Raw genomic sequence first — 19,992 nt, forward strand, 5'->3', positions numbered from 1 at the left:
GGCACATGGGGGGATACTGGGGTTCAGGATCATCAGGGCCTGGGTAGGCAGGGTTAAGGTTAGACGGTCCCCAACTAGGTCCCACCAGGGAGGCTAATTCTCCACCATGGTGTGCAAACAGCTGAGGTGGCTCCACCAGCTAATTACTACTCCCAAGTTGCAACCCAGACACAGGTAGATGCTTCCCTGTACCACCTGATGTGACAAACTCCAAGCCCTTCGGCACACAACTTATTTCTGAAACTTATTCCTGCCCTCACCCCTGCCCAAGGCAGAAACAACCCCACCTCACTGAAGCTATGCCCACAGTAGGAGGGCTCCAAACTAAGGGGGTAGGGTGGGGAACAAGGAGCGATTAGGCGCTTGGTGAGTCTAACCCGCCACAGGAACCACGGGCGCCTCCCTGGGGACAGGGACAGATCCTCCTGGCTGCCGCTTTCCACCAAATCCTTAGGAAGGACCCCGGGGAAGAAGCCACTGGCCAGGGAACAGCCACCTTCCGGTCCTCTGACCTCACGGCCAGTCCTGCCTGAGGCCCCTCCCAGGGGGCCGAGTCCACAGTGCACGGGATGCGCTCTGCTTCTTGGAGTCCAGCAGAGACATGGAGCCGCCTGCCTGGCCCGGGACTGTGCTCCCTTACCGCCCTGATGCACAGGGAGAAGCCGCTGGAAGCTAAAACTGAAAAAAAAAAAAAAAATCTTCCTCCGGTCACAGGTGTTCATCCTAATCTTGAGTTGGGTTGGCTCGTTTAAACTTCATTTCTGGAAGCTTCTCACATCTCCCAGGTCCACCACTAAGATTTGAGAGACAAACTCAGAAAAGTATATTTTTCAATTCGCCTTTTAAAGAATCTTTAAAAAACAAACAAAACCCCCAAACACGTATTTTCTTTAAATGAAAACCTGACAACACAGGCAGTGTGACTGCGGCGGTATCAGAGCCGGTGTGGACGGAACCCGCACTTGGAGGGGCTCTCCCGGCATGGCCGCCACCTGCAAGGAGCCTGCTCGGCACAGAAATGCGAAGTTTTTTCCAGCTAAAACGTAGTCCCCTTTCAATAAAAGAGAAAAAGAAAGAAAAGAACAGAGGAAAGGGCTACTCTGAGATGAGGGTCTTCCTCCCTCCGCCCTGGTCGCAGACCCAGGTGTGGACGCGGCGAGCGCGGGGCTCCTCAGCGAGCGGGGCTGGCGGGCTCGCTGGCGGGCGGTCCTCGGCCGCCCCACCTCCCGCTCTCCCTTCTCCTTCTCCTCGCCGCCACGTGCCAGCAGTGGGCGCTCGCTCTGTCTCGGGCTCCTCTCTCCCTCGGGTGCTCCTCTCCCTCTCCTGTTGCTCACAGTGGTGCTTCAGTTTTAGCAGTGGAAAACAGGTATCCATTTATTTTTATTTTTTATTACCCAGAATAAGATGCTGATGGACTAAGCCACGTAGCTTAGCTCTTCCGCCGCCACCTGTCGGGGAGGGAGGGAGGGCGAGAGGCTTCAGAGAAGGTGGGAGCCTCAGGGAGCTCCCAGGCCTGGCCTGGAAGACATGGGGCTTTCTCCCCGACTCCACTCTGCACCTGTGTCCTCATGTGTGAAATGGGGCCTCAGATGTCAACCAGGTGCCCAGACCAGTAACTTTCCACCCAGAGAGAAGAAGGCTGAGAGCTAAGGGTACTGAGCCTTAGCACAGTATGAAGAGTGCTAATCCTTCTCCTAGCAGCACAGCAGCCCACTTTCCTGCACAGAGACAGGTGAGGGGCAGACCTCAGGCCTACACTCACCCTGCTCCAGCCACACACATCACGGGCGGGGAACCACACAGCAAGGCCCTCACAGGCACCTACAAGCACCTCCAGAGGTGCCCGTGTACCAGGGAGCTGGGACCCTTGCCACCCTCATGAGCTCCCCTGTTGGGGCAAGAAGTGTGTCCGCCTCCTCCCTGCCTACTCGGGTGGCTGGGAAGCCCCGACATCCACCCCTTTCTCACTAAGCTCTAGGACCCTCTCCAGAGAGGATCATGTACAGGAGGTGTGCACGAAGCTCACGTCCCTCTGACAATGTGAGCAGAGGTGCAGAAACCCAAAGTGACAGGTGCCAGGATGAGCTGGCCCCTCAGGGACTTGAGGCTCCCACCACGTTTCCCGAATTTCCCTAGAAGCCCAGATCCCAGGGAAGACCTCCTCCAGAGGCTGGCTTGCCTTCTAGTACTGGGACAGCCCCGTCACTCCGCCGTGCTGGTACGCCCGCTCTCCCTGGTATGTGGAGTCTTGTGACAGCGCCACATCAATCTGTGACTTAAACTCATCTCCAAGGTAACTGTCCTGGAAGACAAGGTTGGAGAGATGAGCACCCCGTTGGAGGACGTGTACTCATCCCCCCAGCCTCTGGAATCTGCTGTGTCCAGCCCCTCACCAACCCCAGAGAACAGTCTGGAAATTTACACTCAAGCCTAAGTGGCAGGAAATCCACACTGGTTACCCCGCCATTGGAGAGTGGTAACCCTGGCCAGCTACCCAGGACAGTATTGTGCATGGAATGTTCTAGACCTGTAGTCCCACTGCTATGGTCTTTAGGGGTGAGTGTCGGGGTGTCTGTGTGTGGGGCGGGCTCCCTGGGCTGATGTGACTTCCCTGTGGGTGTGAGGTGTCTCCAGTTAAAGTGCCAGAGGGCTCACCTGGGACAGCTCAGGCTGGGAGAGGCCGGGCTGGCTCATCTGGGAGGGCTGGCTCATGGAGATGTAGCCCTGGGTCAGGGCACCCTGTGAGAAGGGCTGTGACGCAACATCTTGGCTAGCCTGGCTGTTAGGGAGATTCGTCTGACTGGGCCCAGGAAGCCCAAAGCGGTTCTTCTGGCGCCCCCCACGACCAGTCTTGCCTTTCGGGGTGCCCCGGCCTGAAAGACAGCAGTCCAGGGTTCCTTGAAGGAGGTTCTGAGTCTCACAGACAAGCACATCTGCTCAGAGCCTGGATGTGAATAAACTCCAAGGCCAAACTGATCTTCCCCACAGAATGCTGCTCAGTACTCACCTGCAGCTGGCCCATTAGCTTGTCCAAAATACCCCGGCGGTGGCATGGGTGGCATGACCAGATTAAAGGGGATGGGAATGTTCATGGCGGCCACATGGCTGGGGCCAGCACTGATCATGCCAATCTGGTCATGGGTCTGGAAGTACATGTTTGAGGGCCGGCCTACAAGACACAAGGTGAATGGCAGGGGTCACACAGCATCCAAATGATTCTGTTGCCTGCCCTTCACATCAGCTGGTCTGCCCACAGTTGAAATGTCTGTCTTTTCCTGTCACTGAACCTCTTCCCCCAGGGAATTGAGAGTCACTGTTCCACAGGGATCCGAAAAACTGAAAATCCCTACATTTCTAATCTTTTTTAAAAAGCCCCTTTTATGGCAAATGTTATATTCATATTACATGCCACCGCTGCCACCACCACCCCTCCCCCATCAAGCAAGGAAACGTCTAAGCTTGACAGACCAGCAGATCTCACTGAAGGCAAAAGATCCAGGGCGGCCCTAGGTCTAACCAGACCCACACTGGACTCAGGGATGAAGGATGGACCCAGGAAACCCTCAGCTACTCGGCGACTCGTTGGATGTGTGATGAGAGCTCTGTCATTAAAGAACACAACCCCCAGTCTGAGCCCAGCAGTCAGGAGAACACTGGAGCAGGGAAAGGGGCCCTACCAATTTAACGTGTAAGAGGAGCAGCCGAGTGCACCTGCCCTCAGGAGTGGATGACAAACACATGAGAGGTTGAAGGCCAATGTATAACTCAGGCAGGTGGCACAGAGCCCACAGGCTCAGGGTCCCAGGAGGTAGGGATCTGGGGGGATGAATGGGAACCGTCCATAGATTGGCTCAGGGAAGAGGAAGAGTTCCGGGCAGCAGGAACTAGCCTTAGTACACACAGAAACCTCACACAGGAAAAAAGGGCGTGCGCCTGACCCTGAGGTCTGACAGACCCAGCTAAAGCTTCAGGAAAGCAGTGAAACCTGAAACAAGGCTGCAGGTGTGACCTTTCCACTGAGAAGGCGAGCAAAGGGCAGGCAGGGTTGGGTGGAAGCACAGGGGCAAATAGACAGAGCTACAGTATGTACTTGCTGAGAAACTACTATACATAGAGCTGTATTACTTAAAAAAAAATCTGGTTTTCAGAAACTGCCAAAGACCAATTCTCTGATTTCAGACAAAAGCAGTGGAGAAAGAACTCTCACTGTCAGACAGGTTTCTGTGGACTGAAGCTTGGGAGGCCACCCTAGGAGTAACCGAACTGGAAGCTGTGGGCATGGGAACAGTCAACAACCGAAGGGCCAGCTTGGTCCCCCACAGAGACTCACCCTGGCTGCTCCGGTCATAGACTGATCCTGGGATAATCGCCTCCCGGGCATCATACATGGCTGTTGTCATGAATCGGGCTCCCTGGAAAGGGTTTAGAGAAATTAAGTGAGGAATTTATCATGTCAACACAAGGAAGAACTTTTCAAAGAACTGGTGGCCTGGGAGATGGCCAGGCTGCACCAAGGACACCCCCGAGGCTTGCTGGCTTATCTGCTTTGGCCTTGCCCGCTCCTCCTGACCTGGCCTTTGATGCTGAATGTTTCTATCTCTGGGCTTCAGGCTGAGCAGCATCCACTCCCTAAGCCCCCAGGGCACCTCAGGTTTACAAAATCTCCTGCTTGTATCTGACTCTGAGGTGCCACCTGTGATGTAGCATCCCAAAAGGCTCAAGACCAGAAAGGCCTCAGAACTCTTGGGAAACCTGGCACGTGGGGCTCTGTGGGGTCAGGCCAGCAGGCATCGCTCCTGTTCACACACTGACACGTGTCAAGAACATGGCTTGGGGAGAAAGGGGCTCCCAGCAGTCCCCGTCCCCCTGCCCGCAGCTGGTGCTCACTGGGTTGATGGTGTTGACCAGCTTCCTGGGCTTGCTGAACTGCATGAGGCTCTCCCGCAGGTTATTCAGGGGCCCCTCCACGAGCACCTTCTGCTCCTTGTAGTAGTTCAGCAAGTGGTTCCAGAGAGGCTGCTTGGACAGGGCCTTTGGGTTGCCCACAATAATGACCCCATATCTGCAAAACGTGGGCAAAAAGACACTGAGCTTAGCGTCACATGGTGAGCAGAACATGACACAAAATGGTCTGAGACAAGACCAAACAAACCCAAAACCCAAATCCAATGTAAGGGTGCCTAGGAACCCCTTTCACCACACAGGAGCTGCGAGGGCCACCCTCCACCTTCCTGCCCAGATGCCTGGCCTGTCTGTGTCAGCACCCACCAGGAGTGCTGGGACAAGTGAGTAACTGCTCATGATAGGACTCAGCCCTCCATACCGCGCTCTGGTCAGGGCCACATTAAGCCGCCTGGGGTCGTTTAAAAATCCAATGCCTTGGTGCTCATTCGCCCGCACACACGAGAGGATGATGAAGTCCTTCTCACGCCCCTGGAACGCATCCACACTGGCGATTTCCACCTCCTGGAAAGGGCAATGGTCATGGTCAGCCAGCTGGCTTCCTTCAAGGACTCCCAGCCTGCACAAAATGTGTCAAGATGCACCATTAAATCCCACCATCAAGTCTGGGACCTGAAGTCTGCAGAGCCCCCAGGTGCCAGCCACCTGCTTGCTGCACCTCCACTGCAAGGTGGTCAAAGGTCGGCGCCCTTGGTAGGACCCAACAGCCAGACTGGGCGTGCGCACCTGGTAGAGCTTGGTGTGCAGGGAGCCGCTGAACTGCATGTACTGCACTAGGTAGGAGCGCTGGCCCTCGTAGGGCGTGATGATGCCGATCTGGTCTGGCTTGGCACCTGCCTTCAACAGCTTCGTGGTGATCTTCTCCACATTTGCAGCCTCCGTCCTAAGAAAATCAGGCTTTCACTTCGCAGGTTCCACTCACGGGCTCCTGAGACCTGAGTCTGGAGGCTGTGGAGGCTCGGGGCAGCCCACCTCCAGCACAGCCAGTGAAGGCCCCACTTGGTGCGCCCACAGTTGGGCTGCCTCATCCTTCGTCAAGAGAGTCGTGAAGGACGCAAAAGGTTCATACATGGGTTTATAAAGGATCTGCTCATCATAAAAATAGATACTGAAAAGATGAGGTGGAAATATGCTGTTGGTTTAAGGATCTGAACAGAATGAGGATAAGGAAGGCGAGGAAGTTTCACCACCACAAAACCAACAGGTTGGCGGTCATTGGACAAGCCATCACTGAGGCCAGTAGACGTTGTAGAAGAGTCCTTGCTTACCTGTTCAGGTAGGAGGTGCCTGAGCTGGCAATCTCCTCTTGGCCCTGGGTCACGTAGAAGAACATCGGTTTATCTGGTTGGGGCCACTGGAAGTCAAAGCCCTTCTTCACACGATCCGCTGTCATTATGGACGGAAAAAAGAAAGCATTCCATCAGAGAAAAAAAAAGAGTAGCCAGTCTCGGCTGAGCTGAGTGGAGGCCATGCCACCTTGGGCACAGGCACACAGTGGAGGGGGAAACAGCAGGCTCCAGGCAAGAGACTCAGGTCTGCGGGACCCTGGGGAGGCCACCGAGTGGGTCCTCTGACCAAAACTCCTAGGAACACTTGGCACTGTGCCTAGAACAAAGCCGGCTTACTTGCTACAGATCTCACCAGTAGTACTTTCTGCAGTCTGTTTAAGAAAACTTTGCCTATGCCAGTGTAATGAAGGTTTGCTTCCAGAAGCTTTATGCTGTACCTTAAGGGACCCATAAGCCCTTACAACTGGCTTTTATGGATGACACTGTTGAAATCTGTCCCATCGGTCCCACAAACCAGGGCTCATAGACAGGTGGGTCTGCCTCTGGACTCTATCCTGGGTGCTATGCCCAGTGAGTCAACTGCAGCTTTACAGTAAGTCCTGACGTCTAGTACTTCATCAGGCTCTTCGTGTTCATCTTGGGTGCTTGATCCTATGCGTGTCCTTATAATTTAAAAAATCAGCTTGTCAAATCATACATCCCACCACCTCTTTGAGACATCTTGACTGGAGTTGTACCTAATTAACAGATTAGTTTAAGAAAACTCGTATTTTTGCATCAAAATAGCCTAACATTGATGAAGGAAGTCTGACATCTGAGGGAAGTATGATCCTTTTATGTCAAGCTGGAAATGAGGCAAAGCCCACCTCTATTGTTCAGGTGAGGGCAGCAGCTGGCCAGTTCAGTGGCCAGTTAGCCCAGAGGCTGTTGGCAAACATTTAACCACCTGCTGGGGGTGGGACAAGGGCTAACCTACAGTGCTTGCCAATCCCTGTGATGTAAACACTCCCACCACAGCTGATGTCCGGCTACCCTGAGTCAGAGGGTCTGGGCAAGCGCCAGCACTGCCCTGGACAAGGGTCACTTCAGGGAGCTGGTCACGCTGAGCTTTTAGAGTCAGGTGCTGTTACATAGGCGTATTCACTGAGTGAAAACTCATTAAGCTGAACACTTTAAATCCGGGCACTTCTTTACACTTCAATAGAGAGTTTTAAAAATACACTTATTGGGTGCTATGTCCTGGGCACTAATGGTACAGCAGTGAACCACCACCACCAACCCCTGCTGTACAGAGACGCCGGCGTGGAGGTAAGTGGAACAAGGCTGGCGAGGGACTGAATCAGTGTTAAGTGGTGGCTTTCCCAAGTGTCAACTGTGTCAGAGAATCACAAACAAGCTCCTCTTGGCCTGGCCTTTTCTACCCTCATCACCCAATGGACTGGCAGCATTGTAGGTGTCAAGACTGCATCTATAAAGTGGGCTAAACAAGGCCAATAGGGCAGGCTGCTGGCATCAACGAGACACTAAGTCTGTGGTACTCAAACACTGCTCTCAAAACCCCTTTACACTCTGAAAAGTTGAGGAGCCCAAACAGTTACAGTCTCTGTGGATGACATCTGGTATTTATTGTATTTTAAATTTAAAATATTTTTTTAAGTTCATTTAAAAGTAAACATATTAACTTAAAAACACTTTTTATAAAAAATAACTATATTTTTCACTAAAATATATTTAGTGAATTTTTGCAACTCATTTCACTATACTGTTCCCAGGCTCCCATGAGCCCTGGCAGTATGTAAGGATGGTCAGGCCTCACAGATGTGTGTGGTTGGAAAAGGGAAGCCTGTTTTGTGAGCTTTTTCACTACTGCGGAATTCTGCCCCTGATTCTACAGGAAAGATGGACAGGAGGTTACCCTGTAGTCAGTGATAATGGCCTCTCTACTCTGCCCTGTGCTCACATGAATTCTGACCCTGAGTGACTTGGCAGCACTCTTGCTGGCCCTTGAAATAGGAAGTGCCTGCTCATCCAGTCAGGAGGAGCTTCCAAAGGCTGACGCACCTGACATCTGTCACCATCAAGGATCCCAACAGAAAAGCCACTCAGCATCGGGAAGACTTGGTCAGCTCATACTAGGGAACGTGGGTTTTCCAAAATTCTAGTATTTACTTTAATCCTCAGATTTTAGCACTGGTGATGAATCCTGTCAGTTGTTTTCCTTGAAGCCACAGGCTTACTTTGATCATTTTTAGGAAAATTTCTGCTGAATATCCCAGGCTGCATAACTACAGTGTGTCTGTGAGTCCTTCCTTCAAGAACCTCACACCTGCCAAGTGTCTTAGGAGAACTTCCTCTCCCATCACACACAGAATCACAGCAACATGCACTCAAGGATTAGTAAACTGAGTTGTCTTCGCTTCTGGATCCAGGACACTGCCCGTCACAGGCGTGTGGTGGTAACGACGACACACAGCGGTCTGCTTGTACCACTGACTTGTGCTGAGGCTTCTGAGCCATTAGCAAGCGTCAGCACAGCCAAAGGGCACACGATGCCCCGGTGTTTCTATGAAAGCAGTTTGGCCTCAGTTGTGCAGAGGTCTCTGAGACCCTCAGAGCCCAAACTTTGAGAACCTCTGAGGAAGGAGTGGGAGGGGCGGTCAGCTCTGCCACCCCCTCGTCTATATGCTGTATTTGGGGACCCAATGGTGGGGATTCTCATGTAGTGACTCTGAATTTCACGAGGACATGGACTCCCCCCTTGCCCACAACCCTGAGAATGTTCTGTCCCATGGACCACTGTGCCTCTGAGGCACCCCTTGCATACAAGCTGTCACTTATGCCCCTTGCTCTGAGCCGAGCATTACCTGCAGTGACACCGTTCTGAAGAGAGCCCTCGTAGAAGATGTTGGATGGGAAGGCACTGAGCGCAGGGTGCATCCGATACTGGACCTGGAGGCGGATGGGACGGATGCCCAGCACCACCAGGCGCTCGAAGAGTGACTGGGACAGCCCGGCCTTGGCCGCCTTCTTGCACATCACCACGGGGCCCAGCTGGCAGTGGTCACCCACAAGGATCAGCTGTGGTGAGAGCACCACACACAAGTAAGAAGCTCAAGCATGAAACAACCTAGAGGTCCACTCAAAGGGGACCAAGAGGCCCAGGGTCCATATAAACACCTGGCTGTGAGAGTTCAAGTGGCAAGATACTGACTTGGGATGGGAAAACCACCCACCACATACATGAAACACACAAACTTGCACTCAGAGCCCACACAGAAGCTCTGTGCCTAGTCCACCCTTCAGGGACCCACCCCCCACCAAAGGGGCTGCTGTGCACCCCTCTGTGCTCTGTCAGGGCATCAGACAGCACCACAGGACATGAAAACAAAACAAACAACAAAAACAAAACTTCAGCACTAAGAATTATGCAGAATTGGAACAAAAAACAACGTACACCAATTTTCAAACAAGACTACAATGGATGTGCTGCAGCCCACCTGCTTGGCTCCAAGGACCACGGGGACCATGCACTCTGGCTCGGTGGCCTGGGTGCTTTCATCGATTAAAATGGAGCGGAACTGCATCTTGGCAAGCCTCGGGTCCCCCGCACCCACGCACGTGCAACAGATGACATCAGCGTTCTGGAAAAGAAAGTGTGCCAGGCATCAGGGCACTAGACCCCAAAGGGCAGGCAGGACAGGACACAGACACCATTCTGGTCCAGGCCCTCTGCAACAACTATGAAAACAAGTGGTCCTTCCCTGACAACATCTACTATCCAGGCTGTGATGACACTAACTTTTGAGGTCCTAAATGGTTGGGCTTCACGCCTAAGAAAGGGCTCTGTGCCTCGAGACAGCCTCTGAGGGGCAGTGCTGAGCAAGGGAAACCGACAATCAGGCTGAGATCGTTTTTGGTTGGTTTCTCACAAAAAAGCAGGAGACAGCAATCCATCACCCCCCCCAACCCCCAGGGTGTGCAGACCAGGTTCCCAAGATCCCAGCAGAAGGGAGGCTGGCAGGGAGTGGAAGCCTAAAAATCATGTGTTTCAGGCAAGATGTCTCTGTGTGATCTCAGGAAGAGCATTAGAAGGAGGTTATCAGAGTTTTCTCCTCAAATGCAAAAGAATATATCCAAACAGGTCCTCCAGTCCTAACGAAGCCCTGAGGCCCAGGCCAGTTCCAGGACAGCAGGGTCGGGGGCAGAGCTTACCATGAGCAGCTCCCTCTCAGCAGTGCGCTTCAGGGCCCGGTACCGCTTCTCGTCCGCGGACGACAGCTCCCCAGTCTCATCCTTCAGCTGCTGCAGCTTCTGGAGCTCTGGCATGCTGGAAACACAGGGGCGTGTGAGCCGCCAGGGCCTGGGCGGAGGAGACGCACCTCACCTGAGGTCAGTTACCCAACACGCACCTGTCCATGTTTCTGATCTGGTTGTGCAGGGCCAGGAAGGACACCGGGGAGTCAATAGCCTCGCGGCTCTTTGCACAGAGCCGCACGACTTTCAGCCCGGTCTGGTGGATCTTCTCAGTCAGCTGATCCACAGCTATGTTGCTTGGAGCACAGACGAGCACAGGCCTTCAACACAAGGTGAGCCAAGGTCTCAGAGCTCGCCCGAGAAAATCCTAATTAGCTAAGACTGTTGCTCTGAATCACAGGAAGTGGAGCCAGCTCGAGATCTAAGACTAAAGCCAGGAATGACACGATACTGAAGGAGCTAAAACCCAGACGGCCTGGAGCTTCCTATCCCCACCTCATCTTTACTCTACTTGTGCAACGCCCCATTAACAACTGAGTCCGACATCCTCACCTCCTGCCCACACCATGAAGACTTTCAAAGCTCCGAGATGCACATAGGACAATACAACCCAGGATGAATCTACCCAGTGCGGCCTTTACAAGAATGGCAGGCTTGCTTGTTCAAAGCAACCACAAGGGCCAGATCTTATGCAAACGGTGAAATGCAGCATGCCAGGCACCCGGGGCCCTGAGCCCTCCTGGAAGACTGGCCTCCCCCTCACTGCCTTGGGCCATGCAGAGCCCTACCCATTGCCTTGCCGAGCCAGGTGGTAGACGATGGTGGCTGAGGTCACTGTCTTTCCTGTGCCCGGTGGTCCCTGGATCAGGCTCAATGGTCTCTGTAGCACAGTCTTGACGGCATAAACCTTCAGACACAAGTGGCCGTTAGGGGTGCAGGCATGGCGGAGGGCTGCTCACCCGGCAGGCTCTGCAGTCCAGGACCCCCTGCCCCCGGGACAGGTGAGAACCTGAGAGTGGTTGAGGTCAGGAAGCCCCTGTGCCGTGAAGCGCTTGGGCAGCTGGCACTTGATGATCACATCCTCCACCTCGTGGCCGAGCAGCTTATGGTAGATGTAGCCCGACACGGAGGTCTCGTCCACAGCAAAGGTTTTCAATGCACTCTGCATCCTGTCAGGAAAGGGCCAGGTCAGTGGCGTGCAGACCTGCCCCTCTGTGACGGGGAGAAGCCCGGGGATGCTGGAGGCAGGAGCCACACCAAAGCAGGTGACTGAGAAGCAGTTGCAGGGAAGTAGAGGCGGGGAAGGAGGCGACATACCTGTCGAATGAGGTTGACTTCCACACAAAATCCACTTGGAAGTTATGAGTCACCTCCACGGGCGCGCCCACACTGCTTCGAAGCTCAATGGCAATCTCATCACCATAATCTGCCACTGAGTTAAGTTTCACCCTTGTCAGAAGCCTTTCTGAGGAGCCCGCATTCGGATACTGAGGAGGCAGACCCTCCTCTACACCAAACAGAAAACGCAGCCAGTGAGGCCCAATCTCACTGACAGATTCAGCCCACTGTCCGGGACCACTGCAGCCAGCAGTGTCCTCCCTGTGAGCCTGGGGCAGCATCCAGTGCCAGCATGGAGCAGCCAAGCCCAGGGCCCAGGTGTCAGATCCCAACCGTGAGCATCTGCAGAGCCCGCAGGCACAGAACTCGAAGCACCCTGGCTTCTGCCTAGCCAGCTCTTTCATCAGTTTTATACAAACAGTGCAACCTCAGAGTACAACTGAAGAAAGGGCTCAATGATTGGAAACAAACATGACTCAAAAAAAGGCCCTTGCAGCCGTGGCCATACCCAACACCCTTCCCTGCACCTGAGGCTTCAAGATGGCTCCCTGTGCCGACCCCCACACAGGTCTCCTATGCTCAGGGCAAGCTCATCAGAGACGTGGGCAGAGGGTGCCTGTGCCAGCCCTTCTTTACACAAAGGATACTATCAGGGACCTTGATAACGTGGCCGATCCCTTTCCACAGGGGCGCCAGGTCCCCTTTGTACCGCAGGCATATCTCGTCCCCCTGCATGAGCCGCATGTCTTACAGGGAAGAGTAAGAAAGTTAGTGTTTTCAACATGCGCCACAAGCGCCACCATAAAGAGTTTAAATTAAGGGATACTTTACAAGGGTGAAACTAGGAATTTTATGCTACTTATGGTCACAAATATTTTAAAACTTAAAATCACCTCTTAACCAAATTATGACTAAATCCTCATTACCAGAGTCAGTCTTGGGCAAAGTGAAGTAGGCGATTCTCTTCTTGTTAAGGCCCAGGTCCCACCTGACCGTGATGTTATCTTGAGTCTGAGCACATAAAAAATAAGAGCCCTGTTAGCCTGCAACACAGACATGGGCCTGGACTCCTCGTGTCTGGGTTTCCACAAGCGTATGCCCTACAGTGAGCGGCACCCAACAGCCTGAAATACCAAGGGCATATCCGGGAGAGAAGTCATTAGGACCCCTAAACCTGCACAAGACGACCAGGAGACCCCCACACGATGTCTGTTCTTGGAGGCAGCTTCTCTGTGGGCTGCGGACGGAGAAAAGGAAGCTGATGGCTGAGGACGCAGACCGTGAGCCTCAGCACTCCTGCTTCCTGTGCATGGTCTCTGCGGGACGGGCACAAGCAGTGTTCTCAGCAGCTGTGGGCTCCTAGGGTCTGACTCTTGTGGCTGCAGGTAAAGCCTACGAACCTGACTGTGAGGAATTTTTGTTGAATTTAAAATCAGAAAACACCTAGACGGGTGTCTGGCTCTGAGTGATGGGGCATCTGCCCACAGAATGCTCCCTCGCCTGTCCTCCATCCACGGTTCCGTCTCTCGGGGGCTGTGCCTCAGCCCACATCAGCATCTGCAGAGAAAACTGCCCTCCCCAGGGCTCAGAAGAGATGCTTGGTTAAAATGACCAGACCCTCCTGCACACACCACATCACCTGGGACTCCTTTAGTTTCTTATCGTAGTCGGCCTCCAGCTTGACCAGAGGGCCGAATATGTTCTGGTACTGGTAAGCATCCTCGTACCGCAGGAGGACATGCTGTGGCTCCTCATCCACTCCTGGCTTCTCCAGGTCCTCCAAGGTGGCAGACGGATTTTCCTAGAGGACAAGAATCAGCACCATGTTCTTTCCTCTTTTCACCTCTATTGGGCACACCCATCACTTCTCAGGATGAGCTGATGTTGGGCTCATGGAGAGAAGGGCACCCAGTAGTCGGTGGCGCCCGTATCAGGAAGTCCATGTGGCACACAGAGGTGGACACTGCGGCAGCCTGATATGCCTATACCATCAGATGGCTGCATCCTCCAACGAAGACCTAGCCCCCGAACTGGGAGAAAGAACACCTCTTCCTGGCTGCCAGAAAAACCACTGGTTTCTCTGGCAGGTGAACAGACCCCCAGCACAGGGTCCTCCTGGCCCTATGCTGCACCAACAGAGTGACACTCTTCCTTGGCAGGAACAAAACAGTATGTGGGCTGTTTGGATACAAACTGAAATGGTAAAACAATCGTGGCAACCTGAAAGTTGAGGCAGAAAGGTTCTTTGCTAGACAATACTTGAAAAATATTTTGACTTGAAGTGAAAATAAATTCACATTTCAGATTTCTAATTACATGGGTGCCTAATTAAAATTTCTAATCTAGTTATTAAAACTTTATCAAAAAGTCTAAACTGCAGGAACCAGAGAAGGGCTTCTCTAAAGAAATGATCTGCGGGCAGGGCAGGAATCCCACTACCTGACCTGACAGCCCCTCTTCCTTTCACTTGTCTGGCTGCTCTGGGTCCCGCAACTAACCTTTTGAGATCCTGACCTCATTCCCACTGAACGCTCGCCCCCAGCCTGGTGCCTCCTTGGCTCTGACATGTTACAGCCCTGATGAGGCCTGTGCACTTGCAGTCCTGTCTGCCTACTCAGGTCTGGCTCCCCTTGACATGTCCACCCACAGCTGGGTCCCATCCTCCTCCTTCCCACCACCCACCTTTTGCCTTTAGCAAGAAGAGAAAAATTCCAACAGCCAGAGCTTTCCTCTCTAAGATGGTACCTAGAGGAGGTGACTGTGGTGCCCACACTCCTAGCAAGGGGTCACTCCAGTTGGAGGCTACAGAGTCTCACTCTAGCTCCTTTCAGAATCTCCTGTTTCTGAAGACACTACCCCAGTTCCATTCTCCTTCCTGGAAACTCGGTGCTGAGGTGGATCTGCATTCCCAGCGGGCCTCACCTTCCAGAGCTCCTCCAGCTTGTTGATCTGCTGCGCGGTGATCTGCCGGGCCCGCAGCTGCTCCTGCTCAGAAGGAATCTTGACCAGCCAGGACAGGAAGCAACGGTCCTGGATCAGGGGCTGCCACTGTGAGCTGTCCCAGTTGATGTCCTTGAGGCTGCTCTGACTGGCACAGGGCTGCCTACAGAAGGCCCAAGGGCGGGGAGCACCCAGGTGAGGATGACCTCTGCCCTGAAAGACTGATTCCCTTTCACCTCAGAGTGGCATTCCCTACAATTTATTATACGATCACATTACCTTTAAATTGTTAGCAATAAATTGCATCTCCCCATGCGCCTGAGCTGTGAACTCTTAAAACTCAGAACAGACTTTGCTTTCACAGAATGATTTTTTGATTTAACCAGAACACATCCCAAAAGAGTTCGACATTCCTAGCTATCTAACAAGCCTCAATCCCACCCCTACCCCACCCTACCGAACCTCCTTACACCTCGCCAGCCGGCAGACACTATTTTAAAGTATCTTAGAGCTCCAGGGAGTCAGAGCCATAGAGTGGCTGTCTTTTCGGAAAGGCAGTCCCCTAGGAAATCGAGGCCCCACCCTCACCTGCACAGCAGCACCACCACCGAGTCAGCCTTGGCAGGGATGAAGCCAAGGAGGAAGACGTTGCGGCAGCCGCAATTGTAACACTCCAGAACCGTCTCCCCCAAGGGCCCATCCTTGTGCAGAGTCACCTCTTTGCATTTTGCCCTCACGAGGTGATTTACAATGTGGCTGAAACCAGGAAATGATAAATAGTTAACACTCAAAGTTTGGCTTTTCACCACTTTCAATTTTTGAGCCCTGTTAAAAGTTCCGGTACCGGTCACGGTCCATTAGCAAGAGCAGTCACACCTCATCCATCTGGCATCCCAGGGGACCAGCCCGCCCCTGTACTGGCTCCCCATTGTGTGCAAAAATCAATCCGACTTGAACTATTTTTAAGGAAAACTTTCCTAACACATTTCACATAGTTCCTGCCTCCCCCCACCCCCCACCCAGTTCCTGCTCTCTTAAATCCAACTTATCGGGCCTAACTGAATCTATCACTGGGGCCAAGATTGCTGTCCTGGAGAGGCGAGAGGCTCCCCTGTTCACTGCTCCTCTTTGCTCGCTGTAGTTTCTCTGCTGCTCCTTTCAAAGTCACTTCTCGTGGCCCCTGCGCCTGCCTCCAGGAGCAATGACCCTCCTCATTTGCTGCAGGCCAGGAAACTTGATAACTAAATGTATCAGAAACATGAGGACAGTCAAAAATACTGAGTAAGGGGGCTCAGGGCTACTCTCTGGAAGCACAGGGCCAGCTCTGAACCATCTGAAAGCCCCACTGTCTCAGCTCTTTCGTTACTGCGCATGGCCAGGGCTCTATCATCCTTCTCATTTTCAGGACACAATTCGCCTACTCCAGGGTCTTACTGAATCCCCCAGCTGCTGAATTCCCCACTCTGCTACACCAGCCTCACTCAGGGCCCATAGGTGGTGTGCAGCTCTGCCTCGGGCTCTCCCCGCCACCCCCGCTATCTGCAGCTTTGCTGTGGGTTTGTCAGACACTGAGCATGCCTGCTGGGCCTCCAGCCTTCCCGGCTACCAGCCTCGCATCACCTTGGGAACCCCCTCATGTTATAAGCTTGGGCTCAGATGACAACATCCTAACCCTCTCGGCCCCACAAACACTGTCAGATTATCTAACCAATCATCAGCACTCTTGGTAACCCCAAAGTCTCCCCAACCCCCTGTGGAGCTGCCGCCACTGGGCATTTTACCGGAAGCAGTGATTTCCTCTTGTCTTTTCTACGCCCACTTCACCCCATGACACTGAAACCTTCCTGAAGGCAAGTGGCTGTCCCATCACCTTCCCAATCTGACCTTGCACAGAACACACAATGCTGGTTGAGTCTGTTTTCCCTTAGAGGCCCTCTGCTCACTTCCCTGATCTTGGCTCTGCTGACCGGAAGCTGGGGGTGCCAGCTAAGACAAGTTTTATTTAACTGCCTTTCCTGCAGGAGAGGAACTAATGCACACAGTAACACTTAAATTATCCAGAACATTCAGAAAATGGGATACTGGTCTCTTCTGCTTACCCTGAAATGCTTTTCCTTTCAAATCTCTAAAAAACACCAGACCCCTTTCTTGCCTCACTCAGAACCCCATAATTCACATCACTAACTCCAAGTTGACACGAGATCTGACCACTCTGTGTCCTTAGGCTGCACAAGATGGTGAGCCCTGGTTCATGGCTGCAGAAGGCTCAGGAAGGGCGTGGGCTCTGTACAAATAAACTTGCCTACAGAATTTTGTTGCTTTATTTCTCCAAAACGTGAACCTCAGAGGAAGATGCTGCTTTCTTGCTGACGACCTGGAGCCCTGTCCCACAGAGACTGCTCTGTTTCTCATGGCAATGGAGTTGCTGCATATCCCAGCAACCCCGCAGGAGCCGCCAGGACCAGACCTGCGCCAGCAGTGGGGGCTGAGGAGTCCCACCACTCTAGCTCAAACGGACTCTCCCCTAGAATCCAAGCACCCGCACAATGCTGGTCTCACCCCAAACACAAAACAAGGGACCTCGTCACAGCTGCTGCTGATCAACAGCAGGAAGGGAAGCCCAGAGCCGACGGTCAAGTGAACTTAATTTAATCTGATGATTCAGGATCTGGCCCATATTAGCCCCAGGACTGCTCCGATGAGCTAAGGCCAGAGGGAGCCTCCTCAGGAAGCAGGTCCCATGGATGCCCATTACTGTCCTGGGAACATCCTCCCCAGGCACCCAATAATGAAGATGAACGGGCGTGCCAGGAGCTCATCTTGCAGAAAAATATAAATAAAAACTGGGAACGAGAATTAAGCCAACCCTACTTGCATAATAAAAAGAACCACAGAGAATAAATCAAGGGTAAATACATTAAGGCATTCACACACCACCATCTGTTTCAAGTTAAACCAGTCACAGAGGAGGGAAAAAACCAGGTTTGTTAGCGTGATTTTATATTGTGCTTTGCTTCAACATTTCCATAATTTACACACAAATCTGAGCACAGCACTGATTAAAGACACATGCGCGGTTTGATTATCTACCTGCCAGAAGTATTTCCACGTCCATTACAGAACCACTTCTTGCTGGTATTACAGTAAACCACGCAGGCAGGATCGTGTATTCCGCAGTAACTAAAAAAGTCAAAACATCAACAGTTAAGGCTGGAAGATTGCTCTCTGGTTTTAATTTGGCAGGATGTAAAATTCTTTCCTCTTACAACATTTTTAAGTTTTTCATTAAACACATACTCAAACCCAATGATCCCACTAACAAAATCCAATCAGTTAACTGCAGAGGTTTCTTGACCTCTGTGAACACAGGGAAGGGGTTAGGGGTGCTGTGGAGACTCCTCAAGACATCCCAGATGGCAGCAAAGCCCCTTCCAGGTGGTGGGGGGCAGGGTGAGAGCTGTGCAAGGGGCCAGGTGAGCCCAACAATGGAGGCCTAACACCCCCAAGGTGACCTAGTCACTCCCCTTGGCCTCAAGTTTCAGGAACTGTGACTTATAAGCAGGAAATCAGCATCTCTAGCTCTGGGCACACGGAAGATAAACAGAGCTGAGACCATGCTCTGTTCACAGCACCTCCCACGCTCCAGCAGAGGGCGTCATGCTCCTGGGAACACTCAGCCATCGCAGCAGTGGAGGGTCCGGGGGTGCAACTGAGCTCTTCTCGCAAGGAGCACATCAGGAGAGACCCCCTGGCCTCCCTTTTCTGAAAATCGACACACCAAAAACAAAAACATTGGCTCTCCACAGTTCTGTACGTGGATGAAGCCAAGACTCAGTTTCAAACTAGAACGTGCTTTGGCCAAGAACCTTCCCGGCAACACCTCACACCAGGGGGACTCTCCCCACTCCAGTACACAGGGACAGCAGGAGGGCGAGCGGGTGTGCAGACTTTAATCACCTGCAGTGTCACTAGGACCACTTCATGGGCACCTTCACATATAATGGGAACACTAGTGATACGTAAAAAATGTTTGTAAGTGAGAATAAATAAAGAGTCAACATAAAAGTTAAAAAGTCGGCCTACCAAATAAAGAGCGAGCGGCGCCCTGTCCCATGCTGGGTGCAGACTTCAGAGGGGGCAGTGTGCCTGAGGGGCGGGCAAAGCTGAGCAGAGGCCCAGGCCTACTGCCCTGCCTGGCGGGGTGCTCTGAGCAAGATCATTTCACCTCTTTTGGTCTCAATTTCCTTGTGTACGTGTAACAAAAAAGCAAGAATACGTCCAAACATAAGGGATAGGTCCTCCTCTAGATGAGAATTCCAAATTTGGTCAATATGCAGGTCTATCCACTGACCATTCGCTTCCAATTTTTCAGGAATCTCGAACGCATCAGGGAGGCAGATATTTTAAAGAATCCTACAGTAATCTCTTTGTAAGAGAAATCTTAGCTGCTCTATTTACCCTCTAGACCCAAATGATCATCCGATGTGATGAATTCTTTCTGATGAGCGAGTGGGGCAGGTACTGGGGAACAACCCCAGGGCCCGAAGAAGGCGGAGAAGGGGAATCTTTTCCCCTCCTGCTGGGAGAATCAGAGGTGACAGAGGGTGCTGATCTTACTCTCCTGCCCAGTAACAGGGACTTCTGTGTATACATGGGCCTGAACAACCTTCTTACTCCCAAGGACAGTACCCAAGTGTCACAGTCCATGGTCTTAGACAGGCCTCTGCAAAGTCAGCGAATGCACATGGACTGTGGATGCTCTGGGAGGCGAGTCCTCCCCTTCGCCAAAGGCGCTCACCTGCAGGCATGTACGGGGAGGTCCTTCGTGTAATAGGTATCTTCCTCATCTTCTTCGAAGTTCAACTCAGCCAACAACTGGCTGGTCTTGGCCACGCTGTCATCCACAGCCCCGTTCTGCAGGATGCCCTCAGGCCCACCGACCTAGGGCAAAATGGCAGCATCACCAAGAAAGGCTGCAACCTCTGGGCCTCAGCTGGGGCACATGGCTTCTCCCCACAGGAGCAGCCACGACAACTCTCTAGTGAAATACCACTGCTCTCCACTCTGAGTCAATTCAGCTTCTTCTAATTTGACTTTTCACTTCTCTCTTCCCTATCAAACCTACCTGGCCAAAATCAGCATGGATGGCGGAGGTCATCCACCCTGCCTCCACATCCAGGCCCAACGCTGTCTGGCCATGGAGACACAA

At 52.6% G+C, this 19,992-nt stretch overlaps 1 protein-coding gene across 2 annotated transcripts in view; it reads right to left on the bottom strand.

The window, feature by feature from the left end:
- Positions 1 to 1,369: 1,369 nt before the first annotated feature.
- UPF1 (UPF1 RNA helicase and ATPase) overlaps positions 1,370 to 19,992 on the bottom strand; it is a 30,247-nt gene continuing 11,624 nt past the window's right edge. Inside the window, exons 2-24 of one of the 2 annotated variants that reach the window (XM_072947332.1) lie at positions 19,582 to 19,724; positions 17,874 to 17,963; positions 15,372 to 15,539; positions 14,766 to 14,946; positions 13,483 to 13,644; positions 12,770 to 12,854; positions 12,491 to 12,589; positions 11,823 to 11,931; positions 11,515 to 11,674; positions 11,294 to 11,412; positions 10,661 to 10,825; positions 10,464 to 10,578; positions 9,749 to 9,892; positions 9,116 to 9,329; positions 6,231 to 6,348; positions 5,689 to 5,845; positions 5,324 to 5,466; positions 4,888 to 5,062; positions 4,331 to 4,412; positions 3,008 to 3,169; positions 2,656 to 2,873; positions 2,180 to 2,302; positions 1,370 to 1,448 (exon numbers count right to left, since the gene is read on the bottom strand). In XM_072947332.1, coding sequence (XP_072803433.1) covers positions 2,183 to 2,302; positions 2,656 to 2,873; positions 3,008 to 3,169; positions 4,331 to 4,412; positions 4,888 to 5,062; positions 5,324 to 5,466; positions 5,689 to 5,845; positions 6,231 to 6,348; positions 9,116 to 9,329; positions 9,749 to 9,892; positions 10,464 to 10,578; positions 10,661 to 10,825; positions 11,294 to 11,412; positions 11,515 to 11,674; positions 11,823 to 11,931; positions 12,491 to 12,589; positions 12,770 to 12,854; positions 13,483 to 13,644; positions 14,766 to 14,946; positions 15,372 to 15,539; positions 17,874 to 17,963; positions 19,582 to 19,724 — 3,129 coding nt within the window. In that variant the 3' untranslated portion in view covers positions 1,370 to 1,448; positions 2,180 to 2,182. Of the gene's footprint in view, positions 1,449 to 2,179; positions 2,303 to 2,655; positions 2,874 to 3,007; positions 3,170 to 4,330; positions 4,413 to 4,887; positions 5,063 to 5,323; positions 5,467 to 5,688; positions 5,846 to 6,230; positions 6,349 to 9,115; positions 9,330 to 9,748; positions 9,893 to 10,463; positions 10,579 to 10,660; positions 10,826 to 11,293; positions 11,413 to 11,514; positions 11,675 to 11,822; positions 11,932 to 12,490; positions 12,590 to 12,736; positions 12,855 to 13,482; positions 13,645 to 14,765; positions 14,947 to 15,371; positions 15,540 to 17,873; positions 17,964 to 19,581; positions 19,725 to 19,992 lie in introns of both variants that reach the window. The other variant, XM_072947331.1, reaches the window with a different exon arrangement.

This window comes from Vicugna pacos, chromosome 22 (genome assembly GCF_048564905.1).
Source record: "Vicugna pacos chromosome 22, VicPac4, whole genome shotgun sequence".
Lineage (NCBI taxonomy): Eukaryota > Metazoa > Chordata > Mammalia > Artiodactyla > Camelidae > Vicugna > Vicugna pacos.